The sequence below is a fragment of the Ovis aries genome, chromosome 7 (genome assembly GCF_016772045.2).
Source record: "Ovis aries strain OAR_USU_Benz2616 breed Rambouillet chromosome 7, ARS-UI_Ramb_v3.0, whole genome shotgun sequence".
NCBI classification, from domain to species: Eukaryota; Metazoa; Chordata; class Mammalia; order Artiodactyla; family Bovidae; genus Ovis; species Ovis aries.
The window spans coordinates 58370901-58385526 of NC_056060.1; the positions used below are offsets into that span (position 1 = coordinate 58370901).

Consider the following 14626-nt stretch of genomic DNA (forward strand, 5'->3'; position numbering starts at 1 on the left):
AGATTATCCTTTAGAATAGAGGAGATATAAAGAATTTCACAAGGAAGCAAAAATTAAAAGAATATAGCAATACTAAAGATATTCTAAAATAAGATATTGAAAGGTTTTCTCTAAATAGAAAACAAGTAAGAATCTATAGGAAAGAGAAAATTACAACTAGAAAATAAGTCACTTAAATAAAGCCAGTACAGAAGTTAAAAAAAATTTTTTTTGGTGAAAGTTATGATAACCACAATGAACTGCAAAAGAAAAAACATGAAGATATAAAAAAAAGGGCATCAAAATAAAAAAAAATGTGGTGGGGGAGAATAATAAAGTGTAAAGAAAATGTATATTTTTTAAAAAAGAATGTGTTTGAGCCTATGTGACTACCAATTTATTTATTTATTTATTTTTTTCACTCTGGTATTCTTTTATTTTCCATGACTTGTACTTTTAGACATAATCAGATTTTTATAAGCAGTTTAAAACTATTATTAAAAATAAACAAATTTTTCATTAAAATGGTGATATATTTCCTACCACATGGTAACATTATCAGAAGATTACAAAGTTCTCAGTGATCTCAAATGTCCATTTATTTCATTTTATGAATATTAATTTCAAATACCTTATATTTATTTTATTTATTTTATTTTTAATTAATTAATTAATTAATTTTTAAATCTTTAATTCTTACATGCATTCCCAAACATGAACCCCCCTCCCACCTCCCTCCCCATAACATCTCTCTGGGTCATCCCCATGCACCAGCCCCAAGCATGCAGCATCCTGCGTCAGACATAGACTGGCGATTCAATTCTTACATGATAGTATACATGTTAGACTGTCATTCTCCCAAAACATCCCACCCTCTCCCTCTCCCTCTGAGTCCAAAAGTCCGTTATACACATCTGTGTCTCTTTCCCTGTCTTGCATACAGGGTCGTCATATATATGTGTTAGTATACTATATTGGTGTTTTTCTTTCTGGCTTACTTCACTCTGTATAATCGGCTCCAGTTTCATCCATCTCATCAGAACTGATTCAAATGAATTCTTTTTAACAGCTGAGTAATACTCCATTGTGTATATGTACCACCGCTTTCTTATCCATTCATCTGCTGATGGACATCTAGGTTGTTTCCATGTCCTGGCTATTATAAACAGTGCTGCGATGAACATTGGGGTACGTGTGTCTCTTTCAATTCTGGTTTCCTTGGTGTGTATGCCCAGAAGTGGAATTGCTGGGTCATAAGGTAGTTCTATTTGCAATTTTTTAAGGAATCTCCACACTGTTCTCCATAGTGGCTGTACTAGTTTGCATTCCCACCAACAGTGTAGGAGGGTTCCCTTTTCTCCACACCCTCTCCAGCATTTATTGCTTGCCGATTTTTGGATCGCAGCCATTCTGACTGGTGTGAAGTGGTACCTCATTGTGGTTTTGATTTGCATTTCTCTAATAATGAGTGATGTTGAGCATCTTTTCATGTGTTTGTTAGCCATCCGTATGTCTTCTTTGGAGAAATGTCTATTTAGTTCTTAGGCCCATTTTTTGATTGGGTCGTTTATTTTTCTGGAATTGAGCTGCATAAGTTGCTTGTATATTTTTGAGGTTAGTTGTTTGTCAGTTGCTTCATTTGCTATTATTGTGACTACCAATTTAAAGCAACTAGATATAGGAATGTGTTAATATGCTTTAAAAAGAAGGTAATCACAAATTAGAAACATACAATAGATTCACAAAAACCAAAAAGAAGAGAACACAAGTGTAATATAAAGGAAAACCGTCTCACCACAGAAGGAAAAACAAAAAGGCAAAGAAAGGAACCATAAATAAAATATCAACTTGAAAACAAGGTTTAGAATGGCAATAAACATATATTTATCAATAATTACCTTAAATGTCAATGAAATAAATAATCCAATCAAAAGACTTAGAGTGGCAGGTTGGTTAAAAAGATAAGAGCCTACAATATGCTGCCTACAAGAGACCTACTTAATAGGGCAAAAAAATACACATAGATTGAAAGTGAAGGGATGGAAAAAGGCATTTAATGCAAACAGAAATGACAAGAAAGTGGGGGTAGAAATACTCATGAGACAAAATAGACTTTCAAACAAAGTCCATAAAGAAAGATAAAGAAGGACTCTATGTAATGATAGAAGGATCGACGTAAGAAAAGGATAGTGTATGTATTAACATATTCACCTAATACAGGAGCACCCAAATACATAAAATGAACATAACATAAAACAAATGTGAAGGGAGAAATTGACATGAATACAATAATGGTAGAAGACTTTAACTTCCCATTCACGTCAGTGGACAGATGTTCCACACAGAAAATCAACAAGGCAACAGAGATCCTAAATAATACAATGGAACAATTAGACTTAATTGATATTTTTAGGACATTATATTCCAAAATAGCAAAATATGTGTTCTTTTCAAGTGCCCATGGAACATTCTCTGGGACTGACCACCTACTAGGATGTAAAATAAGCCTCAACAAATTTAAGAGGATAGAAATGATCTCAAACATGAAACATGAGAAAAAAGAAAATGATTACATGGAAACTAAACAACATGCTATTAAGAAATATCAATGGGTGAATGATGAAATCAAAGAGGATATTAAAAAATAGCTTGAGACAAATGACAATGAAAATACAACCATTCAGCATCTGTGGGATGCAGCAAAAGCAGGTCTGAGAGGAAAGTTCATAGTGACACAAACCTTCCTCAAGAAATAAGACAAGTCTGAAATAAAAAGTTTAAAAGAATAGAAAGCAAAACCTAAAGTCAGTGGAAGGAAAGGAAAACTTAATATCAGAGACAAAGTAGAAATTAGAAAAAATTGACAAAACCAAGAGCTGGTTCTTTGAAAGAGTTAACAAAACTGACAAACCTCTGGGCAGGCTCACCAAGAAGAAAAGAGAGAAAAACCAAATAAAATATGAAAGATAAAGGATAAATAAGTGATTTTGACATAAATTGTAGAAGTGTTTTCTTAGATCAGTCTCCCAAAGCAATAGAAATAAAATAAAAATTAAAAAAATGGGATCTAATCAAACTTAAAAACTTTTCACAGCCAAAGAAACCATAAACAAAAAGAAAAGACAGTCTATGGACTGGGAGAAAATATTTGGAAATGATGCAACTGACAGGAGCTTAATTTCCAAAATATACAAATATCTCATACAACTCAGTAACAGAACAAATAACCCAGTCAAAAAAATGGATATAAGTCCTAAATAGACATTTATTTGAAGATAATATGCAGATGACCAACATTGCAGAAGATGGTCAACATTGCTAATTATTAGAGATAATGATAATAATAATACCTATGATAAGGTATCACTTCACATGGACTCAATGGCTGTCATTTACAAATGACAAATGCTGGATAGGGTGCGGAGAAACCCTCCTGTATTGTTGATGGGGATGTAAATCACTATGGAAACAGTATGAAGACTCTTCAAAAAGCTAAAAATAGAGTTGCCATATGATCCAGCAATCATACTCCTGGCATATATCCAGATAAAACTGTAATTCAAAAAGATACATGCATCCCAGTGTTCATTGTAGCACTATTTATAATAGCCAAGACATGGAAACAACCTTGAATGTCCATCCACAGATGAATGGGTAGAGAAGATGTGATATATGTGTATATACACATAGGTGCCTGTGTGCACACATACACACAGTGGAATATTATTCATCCATAAAAAGAATGAAATAATGCCATTTGAAGCAACAAGGATGGAACTGCTGCTGCTGCTGCTGCTAAGTCACTTCAGTTGTGTCCAACTTTGTGCGACCGCATAGACGGCAGCCCGCCAGGCTCTGCCATCCCTGGGATTCTCCAGGCAAGAACACTGGAGTGGGTTGCCATTTCCTTCTCCAATGTATTATATATCATATATGATAAGTAAGTCAGAAAGAGGAATACAAATACCATGTGATATCATTTATATGTGGAATCTAAAATATGACACAACTAACAACCTTGTAAAGCAACTATACTCCAATAAAAGTTAATTTAAAAATAAAATACAGCACAAACAAGTCTATTTATGAAACGGAACAGACTCATAGACATAGCAAACAGACTTGTGGTTGCCAAGGGGAAGAGTGGGGGTGGATGGGTGGATTAGATGGATGGATGCAAGTGATTATATGTAGAACAGATATAAACAAGATCCTATTCTATGGCACAGGGAACTGTATTTAATATCCTATAATAAACCATAATGGAAAAGAATATGAAAAGGAGTATATATAAACTTAATCATTTTGCTATATACCAGAAACTAGAAAAACATTATAAATAAGCTATATTTCAATAAAAAATAAAAATCATGTGGACTAATCTCCATTTTATGATATTAGTGGATAGAAGTTCTCTAAGCATGCTGATTCTGAGTGTCAGTAAGATCTGTCATACCAAATTTCTTCTGCTATGTTTGTGAATAAGATAGAGTGAAGTCTCATGAGAATGTAGTTAGATTTATAAATTGTTAAATAAAATAAATTTTATATATTTTAGTAAATGCCTGAAAAAGATATCAGCTATAATCTGTGGAGAAATCTCTAGCAACTTGCTATAGTTTTATTTCTTTTATTAAATTTTTTTTGTTTTACCTCTGTACTTTTTAATGAATTAGTTTTATATAGCTTTGAAAGACTATATAAAAGGCATGTGTTTGAAATTCTTTGATGACACAAAGTTGGGAGGAATATTTAGTGCTTTTGTGATAGCACACCCAAGATTAATTTTTTAAATTTGGCTCCTATAAAAGGAATATGTGAAAAATCATCAGGACTTAAAAAAATAAATTGTGAGTGTTTAGGAATGGGAGACTTGATTTAATAATGATTTATGAAGAAATGACCTTGAGATTTTAATTCATCAAAACAGTGTGAATAAACAGTGAGATTAATTGACAAAATGCTAATGAAATTTTAAGGCAAGTTAGTATAATAATCCAGAACACAGAACATCAAAGGCTCTTTTGTATGTGGACCAGTTGAGCTAGATCTGCAATGAATATTTGTATTTGGACACCATGTTTTAAGAGAGAGATGCAGAGAGGTTGGGATGGATGCAGAAGAGGCTGATCAGGAAGAGATGTCCATGAAAAAGTCATGGAGAATGGCTAAGGGTTTCATGAACACCTAGATCATAATGGAGAGGATTTAGGGAAGTCCTGTGAGTCACCCTCAAGTATTTGAAGATTGTCAATATGGAAAGGGCTTAGACTTTATTTAGGTGACCCCAGGGATGGAATTTGGCGCATGGCAAAATTTACAGGGAGGCAGACTTGAGTCTCTCATAATAAAGGCCTTTCTATCATTTCCCATCCTGAAATGGAAACAGGATTACACCTGCCTTGTAAGGTGGTCAGTTCTCCACCAGAAGACTCTCAAAGATAGACCTAGGTGCCCTTGTCAGAGTTATCTAAAGGATCATGGCTTTGGGAAGGTGAACCAAGTGATTCCTGAAGTTCCTTTTTATTTCACAAATCCCAGCCACAAGCTCAGTGTCTGTAAACAGTAGGTTCTCAAGAAATGGCTGCCAAGTGGGTAAGTACATAAGGATAAAAAATGTCAGGGGCAGACTTTTGCATTTGATAATTTTTTAAGTCATGGATGATTTTATAACTTTGAATGGTAATTTCACCTAGTATCAGGAGCATGTCCTCTTGGGAAAAATGAAACCCTTGGCCCACACAGAGTCTAAAATTTTCTAGATAATCAGCTTATCTTACTTGCTCTGGCATAACTCATTCTCTGTCTCGTAAGTTTAGAACTGTTTTTGATAGTGAGTCATGCCTCACCCCAAACTAATGTGATGCTGTTTCTTTTTCAGGATAATCGTATCCACACATCCAAGTACAGCATTCTCACCTTCTTGCCGATTAATTTATTTGAACAGTTCCAAAGAGTGGCAAATGCATATTTCCTTTTCCTCCTGATTTTGCAGGTAATGTCTAGGTTGTATTTCTTCATCATTTGTTTTTGTTGAGTATTCATATAATTTGAGAAAATTAATTATTTTGCTTCTCTAAATGTTCATGCATAGAAAAGCAGCCTTATCAGATTTTTGATGTTTTTATTGCAGTTTCTCTTCACAAGTGTGGGAGGGATAGGAATGGGTAAAGTAACTAGTGCATTCATCATTTTAAACACTGAGGTCATTTTAAAATGCTGCCTTGCACTTTATTTGAACCAAACCAGAGCCTAATAATTACTGTTCACAGCCTGCTTCCTTTCTTTATCTCCCTATCACATTCACAGCATGGTTATTGACAGAGTTGAAGCAAAGAATTTATCTGACTAGTGGTTTGTGGAACTTAATTTGGTAAATTTTGTTTGCATCTAAGAACAATGACATATTTTTACGTATATATAAGTAAATGCTATATGTTATTTCACTGTGACTTTTTTATAGTTTTGAGTGGTTCCTTGGTAGTTGGTAACCTTCCTTTTTCTTCCCGCTTGACTAAAATTTGAACCTAAGTGAAATTTCAAATTTTACTGATATTTCAGAAAGGAAAGGCATAAATCAAAGATTTAGCATACATATAAGTGGCTCATATTAGCCAGTTATTTACCTCATATTTATTTTAGAGTAATCACATCAAACAGGTAGATTCTGAATCAGCTGGGCTATGCATTAATTATAGGAGGTAAGAGGATGAACTGGATATGTACAGTCTTGATTATAGTTTGAGCACTATTTTTCTTTAACTAAACAGCTATTTATTCAGTAGAATAACTGTCTTAAGAATCTTGGTAGTAAGTTGCAGACATCTAAATTCAGTTAATGTAAGTCACAGACATCTAAATTCACTTAATGTGCTTTATGACAACTATTTATTTCAACAGGATGTCACTTTTCTGTTTTTTTATTTCCTTCATGTTTACTCTCAGGCAGACCCTCTCTACCTGGTGATCCTTGAAAACTTTAGAGTTTTATTTTCCTGGCTTCAATGCTGATGTAAAAGAGAGGCAGAGGGGGAGAAGGAGAGGGAGAGGCAGTGGGGAGAGGAAAGAGGGAGAAAGGGAGAATAAAAATGAATCACTTTTTCTGTTCTCTAAAAAGTCTTGGGATTAGCTTTAATTGGACCATGGTGTTATCTTCCTTTTCCAAACCTGTCACTCTGGCACAGGAATTTAATGCAGTGATTGCCTTAACCTAGATCACATGCCAAAGTCCAGAAGCCAGTTAGATGGAGTCAGTCCATCAAAATTATGTGTACTCAAAGTAGAGGGAAATAAGGAATAAGGAATAAGGAAAGAGTTGAAAACAACTGGTTGCTCCTTCTGATGGAGGCCCAGCCCAGGGTTGGTGTGAGGCTGGCAGACCTGGCATACCAGACCAGGTCTCCCTGGAGTCAAATTGCTTTGGAATGCAGCCCAAAGTGGGTGGTAAACTCCATCAAAGGCTAAATACCTGCACAAGACCAATAGTCACCAAGTTCTGTAAGAGAAAGTTGAAAAGAACTTTGGAGAGAGAGTTTAAAAGGGTGTGAAATCATTAAGAGGTAAGCAGGTAGGGTCTGAGGAGTCCTCCTGGAGTAGGGAGAAAAAAATAAAAAAGAACTGGATGCTGAACAAGAGAGAAAATAGCACTGAAAGTACACCTTATAATTTTGGAAGAGACTTTTTTTCTCTTCCTCCCATGAATTTGCTTTCGGTGTCTTCATAGGACCCTTTACACCACTTCTCTAATTTCTCTAATGGCTTTTCTTATTTATGACCAAAGATTCCTGTTCACAGAACTTTATATCTAGAACGGGTCTTTAGGATGGTTCAGTATAATCTCCTTTTTTTTTTTTAATTGATGCAGAAATGAGATCTGGAGAGGTTAAGTGAGGTGTGAAGCTTTTACCATGTGTTAATGATAGAACTCTGACTAGAATCCATCTTTAAGGCTGATGTTTTTGTTGGTCCTTCAGAGGCTTTTGAGGGTTTTTTTTTTTTTAAATCTTATGAGGAAGCTATTGCATAAAATTTATTGTAGTGCTGTTTGGTTGAGGCCTGATCAATATGCACTGACCATCTCCACCCATCCTTCCTTGCCTGATGGCCCTGAAGTAACTCCAAAATGAACCCCGCTTGAAGACTACCTTTGTAAGAGAGTCATGTCGACTGCCACTGTGTCTCTCTTAGGTGGGTGGCTTTACAGGTAGAGGCCCAAGCTTTGGAGTCAAATAGACCTAGATTCAATTTTTAGCAGCGTATATTCTGGGCTGCTAAATCAGTTTGACTTCTCTGATACTTTTTTATAAAGTAGGGAAATGGTACCCAGGGTTGTGGCATTTCTGGACTTGTGGCTGTCATTCACAGTGTATTCTGTGCTGTGCACTATTTACATGGAATATAAACACTCTAGATTTGTGCAAAACACCTCTGGTACAGAATCTAACTTGATAAACTTCTCTGAGGATCAAGTGATATCATATATTAAAAGTATTTGGGATTGTGTCTGGTGCAAGGTAGGTGCTTGAAGATTCTGTCTTTGAGAATTATAAGGAGCTGGTAAAACTGTGAAAAGTTGAATTGAGAAACTGAGAAAAGATAGGTGATGTTTATCATCCTGGGATAAGATCATCATTTGTGAAAGACTTCAAGAAGCTTTCTTCTCAACTTGCTATAAAAATTTAATTTTTTGCCAGGTAGTCTGAAAATTGTTCAATGATGCTTTTATTCTGTGTGTCTTATATCTGAGTGCAAACACATTATTGAATGTTCTACATTTGTACAAATAACTGAATATCATTTCATTGATTTCTGTTGTTTTATGAAGTTGAATGACAAAACTTGAAAGCTATATTTATGAAACTTAAAAGCACTAAACTACTTGAAATGTTTGTTTCAGCTGATTCCGGAAATTTCCTCCTTGACTTGGTTTACCACCATTGTACCCTTGGTCCTAGTGGTAACTATGACAGCTGTCAAAGATGCCACAGATGACTATGTAAGTATTTGCTTTTGAGCATTCCTGCGGTCTCGGTTTTAGTTGTGACCTTTCAGAAGTAGAAAATAGAGATCCATTTGAAATTTTTGAATGAAGTTATTTGGCAAATATTTACCATAAGAAGCTTTATGGTTATTTGATGCTTAATATAGAGGTCATAGAGCCAGGGCTGTTTATGGTAATAGCAAGGGGGCTTCAATAAGTAGACTCACTCCCTTATTTTATACGTGAAGACACTCTCACCTATAAAGAACTAAAGATTTCTAATGAACATACAGCTAATTAGTGATAAGATCAGAATTGATAGACAAACCTGTTTCCATTCAGTACAGTATTATTTACAGTATTATTTATCCTGTATCTCAAGTCTTTGTCTAAGTTTTAGGAACTGGTAGATATTAGGCATTCTCACATCCTCTGCTCCAGAAAAGGTAATGGCAACCTACTCCAGTACTCTTGCCTGGAAAATCCCATGGATAGAGGAGCCTGGTGGGCTGCAGTCCATGGGGATGCTAAGAGTCGGACACGACTGAGGAACTTCACTTTCAGTTTTCACTTTCATGCATTGGAGACAGAAATGGCAACCCACTCCTCTGTTCTTGCCTGGAGTATTCCAGGGATGGGGGAGCCCGGTGGGCTGCCATCAATGGGGTCACACAGAGTTGGATACGACTGAAGCGACTTAGCAGCAGCAGCATCCTCTGCTCATCGTACCAGTTCAGTTCAGTTGCTCAGTCATGTCCTACTCTATGCAGCCCCATGAACCTCAGTACACCAGGCCTCCCTGTGCATCACCAACTCCCAGAGTTTACTCAAACTCATGCCCTTTGAGTCGGTGATGCCATCTAACCATCTCATCCTCTGTTGTTCCCTTCTCCTCCCACCCTCAATCTTTTCCAACATCAGGGTCTTTTCAAATGAGTCAGCTCTTTGCATCAGGTGGCCAGAATATTGGAGTTTCTGCTTCAACATCAGTCCTTCCCATGAACACCCAGAACTGATCTCCTTTAGGATGGAATGGTTGGATCTCCTTGCAGTCCAAGGAACTCTCAAGAGTCTTCTCCAACACCACAGTTCAAAAGCATCAATTCTTCGGTGCTCAGCCTTCTTCACAGTCCAACTCTCACATCCATACATGACCACTGGAAAAATCATAGCCTTGACTAGACGGACCTTTGTTGGCAAAGTAATGTCTCTGCTTTTTAATATGCTGTCTAGGTTGGTCATAACTTTCCTTCCAAGGAGTAAGCCTGTTTTAATTTCATGGCTCCAGTCATCATCTGCAGTGATTTTGGAGCCCCCGGAATTAAAGTCAGCCACTGTTACCACTGTTTCCCCATCTATCTGCCATGAAGTGATGGGACCGGATGCCATGATCTTAGTTTTCTGAATGTTGAGCTTTAAGCCAACTTTTTCACTCTCCTCTTTCACTTTCATCAAGAGGCTCTTTAGTTCCTCTTTGCTTTCTGCCATAAGGGTGGTGTCATCTGCATATCTGAGGTTATTGAAATTTCTCCTGGCAGTCTTGATTCCAGCTTGTACTTCTTCCCGCCCAGAGTTTCTCATGATGTACTCTGCATATAAGTTAAATAAGCAAGGTGACAATATACAGCCTTGATGTACTCCTTTTCCTATTTGGAACCAGTCTGTTGTTCCATGTCCAGTTCTAACTGTTGCTTCCTGACCTGCATACAGATTTCTCAAGAGGCAGGTCAGGTGGTCTGTATTCCCATCTCTTTAAGAATTTTCCACAGTTTATTGTGATCCACACAGTCAAAGGCTTTGGCATAGTCAATAAAGCAGAAATAGATGTTTTTCTGGAACTCTCTTGCTTTTTCGATGCTCCAGTGAAGGTTGACAATTTGCTCTCTGGTTCCTCTGCCTTTTCTACAACCAGCTTGAACATCTGGAAGTTCATGGTTCATGTATTGCTAAAGCCTGGCTTGGAGAATTTTGAGCATTACTTTACTAGCGTGTGAGATGAGTACAATTGTGCGATAGTTTGCGCATTCTTTGGCATTGCCTTTCTTTGGGATTGGAATGAAAACTGACCTTTTCCAGTCCTGCTGAAAATTCAGCCACTGCTGAATCTTCCAAATTTGCTGACATATAGAATGCAGCACTTTCACAGTATCAGTTTTTAGGATTTGAAATAGCCCTCAACTGGAATTCCATCACCTCCACTAGCTTTGTTCATAGTGATGCTTTCTAAGGCCCACTTGACTTGACATTCTAGGATGTCTGGCTCTAGGTGAGTGATCACACCATCATGATTATCTGGGTCATGAAGATCTTTTTGTATAGTTCTTCTGTATATTCTTCCCACCTCTTCTTAGTATCTTCTGCTTCTGTTAGGTCCATACCATTTCTGTCCTTTATTGAACCCATCTTTGGATGAAATTACAAAATCAAGCAATTTAAAAAGTCAAGCAACTAATGTAAATAATTAAGGTATAAGATGATAGAGCATTTTAAAATCTCCATAACCCAAATGAAGTAAATCATATTCAGATTTAAAACAGTTTTGGGAAAACCAAGCATTCTAAATTCCGACAAATTCTATTCTTACCCTAGATGACTGCACATGCTCTAGCCTCAATGGCTCTCTATATGCCATTGAGTGATAGGTTTATATATCTTCTGAACCTGTGATAATTGTTTCTAGTCCTCCCAGGCTCCATCTGTGTCAATGGCAAAATCCCTTGGAAAAGCCTGAGCATCCTGAGGCTCGGAGATTAGGCCACTCAGCTTTTAGGCAGCGAACTCCATGGTGATTTTCTGTGATGCTAACCAGCTAGTCAAGTTGTGTGCTCAGCTGCTTCAGTCATGTCTGACTCTTTGTGACACCATGGACTGTAGACTGCCAGGCTCCTCTGTTCGTGGGATTCTCCAGGCAAGAATACTGGAGTGAGTTGTCATGCCCCTCTAGGGAATGTACCTGACCCAGGGATCAAACCTGCATCTCTTATGTCTCCTACCTGGCAGGCGGGTTCTTTACCACTAGCACCACCTGGGAAGCTTGTTCAGGTTAGATATAGAGGTGTCTAAATATTAAGTCTCTGATGTTTGAATATCTTTTTATGATAATATGTCTCGTTTAACAACAGAATATCTTTATCAGTTAGGGTCTTGGCAGGAAACAGATGTCACCATGGAATGGGGGAAGATTCAGTTCAGTTCAGTCGCTCAGTCGTGTCTGACTCTGCGACCCCATGAATCGCAGCACACCAGGCCTCCCTGTCCATCACCAACTCCCGGAGTTCACTCAGACTCACGTCCATCGAGTCAGTGATGCCATCCAGTCATCTCATCCTCTGTCGTCCCCTTCTCCTCCTGCCCCCAAACCTTCCCAGCATCCAAGTCTTTTCCAATGAGTCAACTCTTCGCATGAGGTGGCCAAAAATTGGAGAAAGATTAATAATGAAGGCACTATTAAAAGGGTTGTGAGTGAGGAAAAGCACGTAGGGTAGCAACAAAGGTGGCAGTACTACTTCTAAACCTGAAGGGGCAAAGGGAGGAGGCAGTTACCAGACCTGGAGCTGAAGTTGAGGGCTATCTATAGAGGAAGCACCCACTGCTGACCCAGTTCAGAAGAAACCAGTAACATATAACCCCCTTTTACTCTCCTCTGACCCCGTGATTTTCTGTCAATACCAGCCAAGCCCAATCCAAAAGGCAGGGATTAAATAGATCAGCATCCCCGGGCACAGGGCAGAGTGTAGAAGGATGAGGTGTAGGTATGGAGGGGGGAACAGAACATCCACCCCTTTCAAATTACATATTCTGACAGAATAATGTTTCCATTCTTATTGCTGGAGAGAAATTCGCATGCCAATGATGGGTTGACATAATTTACTCTTCTACCAGCATTATAAAACTCTTTTCCTGTTAACAAATGCTAAGTATCTTTTTTCCTTAGTAATATTCATTTACTTATACATGGCAATCAGTGTAATTGTATGCACTGAGCATAGCATAACAGAAAGAATGGGATGGATTTGGTAAGGATGTTGAAAAGGGGAAGGGCTGATTGAAGCAATTTATATACTGTGATATTAATACAATGTTAGGTGTTTTTTTTTTAAGGAAAAAGTGATAATCCTGATGATTAAAATCTATGAAATCAAAATTTCTTATGTCCTGATACTACCACCTCTTCATCTGTTCATTTAGCCTAATCAATTGAAATAACATTTTATCTCTACTTTAGCCTGTTCCTATCCGAATGGCTGCTCATTTACTAGTTTAGTAGAAGGCTCATAATGTGTGGATTCTTCTAAGCAATATAAGATATTTACATTACTGAAATATAGCATAAGAAATAGGATCACTTGGGCATAAAAACATAAATCCACACCAAAGGTGGTTCAGTATTGTATTTTGATTTTGTTCTAAATGTTTAATATTTCATAAGATCACTGTTAACAAGTAATTGCTTGACTTCAAAGAAATCCATAAAACAGAATGGATGATGTTCAGTAAAGTATTGAGCACATATGTGAGAAAAATGGAAGCCCCAATTCCTTATTGAAGACATCAAAATTCATGTATGGTTTTCTCTGGAACTATGCGACAGAGTAAAGGGCACATTGTCTTCTTAGAAGACAGCTAAAAATGTGTGGGAATTCGAAGAGCATGTGGCCAGACTTATTCCATTGGTGACACCCAGAATGAGATTGAGTGAGAAGGGTCTTAATTTAGAACACATGGAGCTGGGGCCAAGGTAAGCATAAGTCATGCTCATTTTAGACTTGATGTTGTTTTCCAAACAGGTGAACTCAAAGTAGTTTCAGTGTCACCATTTGTGCTGACAAAGTGTGATTTAATATGTTTAAAAAATTTTTTATTGGAGTATATTTGCTTTACAATGTTGTGTTAGTTTTTGCTCTACAGCACTGTGAATTAGCTGTCCATATGTATACATATATTCCCCTCTTTTGGGGATTTCTTTCCTATTTAGGTCACCACAGAGCACTGATTTAATATATCTTTTCACAAATGCTTTGATTTTCAGTTTCGCCACAAGAGTGATAATCAGGTGAATAATCGGCAATCTGAGGTGCTCATCGACAGCAAGTAAGAAACACATTCTTTAAGTTACTTTTAAGATTTCTGGTCATCAAACAGGTCTTGACCATTGGTGACTTTCTCTTGTAGTTGAATATATGTTTCTTCCCCCTTTTACCTTGGTAAAAATTTCAGTGTAAGTCCTTTGTGGCTTCATGGCTCTCTTTTATGTTCAGCAGATGCTTGTGCTTCCTGCTCAACTTCTGCTTCAGATAAATTCCTTGGGAGTTTCCTTTGTTGAATACAGACATGCTATAGTTACTTTTTCATTTCTAGATCTAACACTATTTGGAACTGGCACACATATGATGTCTTTTATGTAGTAGATGTTTAGTAAGTATTTGAATGATTTAATTTGGTAATTTCTGGGAATATTGCTAAAGAGACTTCAACACATATAAATATAGTGATAAGAACTTTGTACCAACTTGATAGTTGAATTTAGGCTGGATTATCCACCATAACACAGATGTTTAATTGCTGTAAAATTCATCCATCAATAAAAAATATATATACGGGAATGGTTCTTGACCCTGAAATGGTTTAAAATGTGTATTTACACACAAACAATAGCAAAAATGCCTT

General features: G+C 37.0%; 1 protein-coding gene across 29 annotated transcripts in view; it reads left to right on the top strand.

Annotated features, from left to right (window-relative positions):
- Positions 1 to 14626, top strand: part of ATP8B4 (ATPase phospholipid transporting 8B4 (putative)) — a 295865-nt gene that overhangs the window by 80694 nt on the left and 200545 nt on the right. For all 29 annotated transcript variants that reach the window (XM_060418006.1, XM_060418005.1, XM_060418019.1 and 26 more), the window contains 3 exons: positions 5861 to 5974; positions 8876 to 8974; positions 13989 to 14050. In XM_060418006.1, the coding sequence (XP_060273989.1) occupies positions 5861 to 5974; positions 8876 to 8974; positions 13989 to 14050 (275 nt within the window). The remainder of the gene's footprint in view (positions 1 to 5860; positions 5975 to 8875; positions 8975 to 13988; positions 14051 to 14626) is intronic.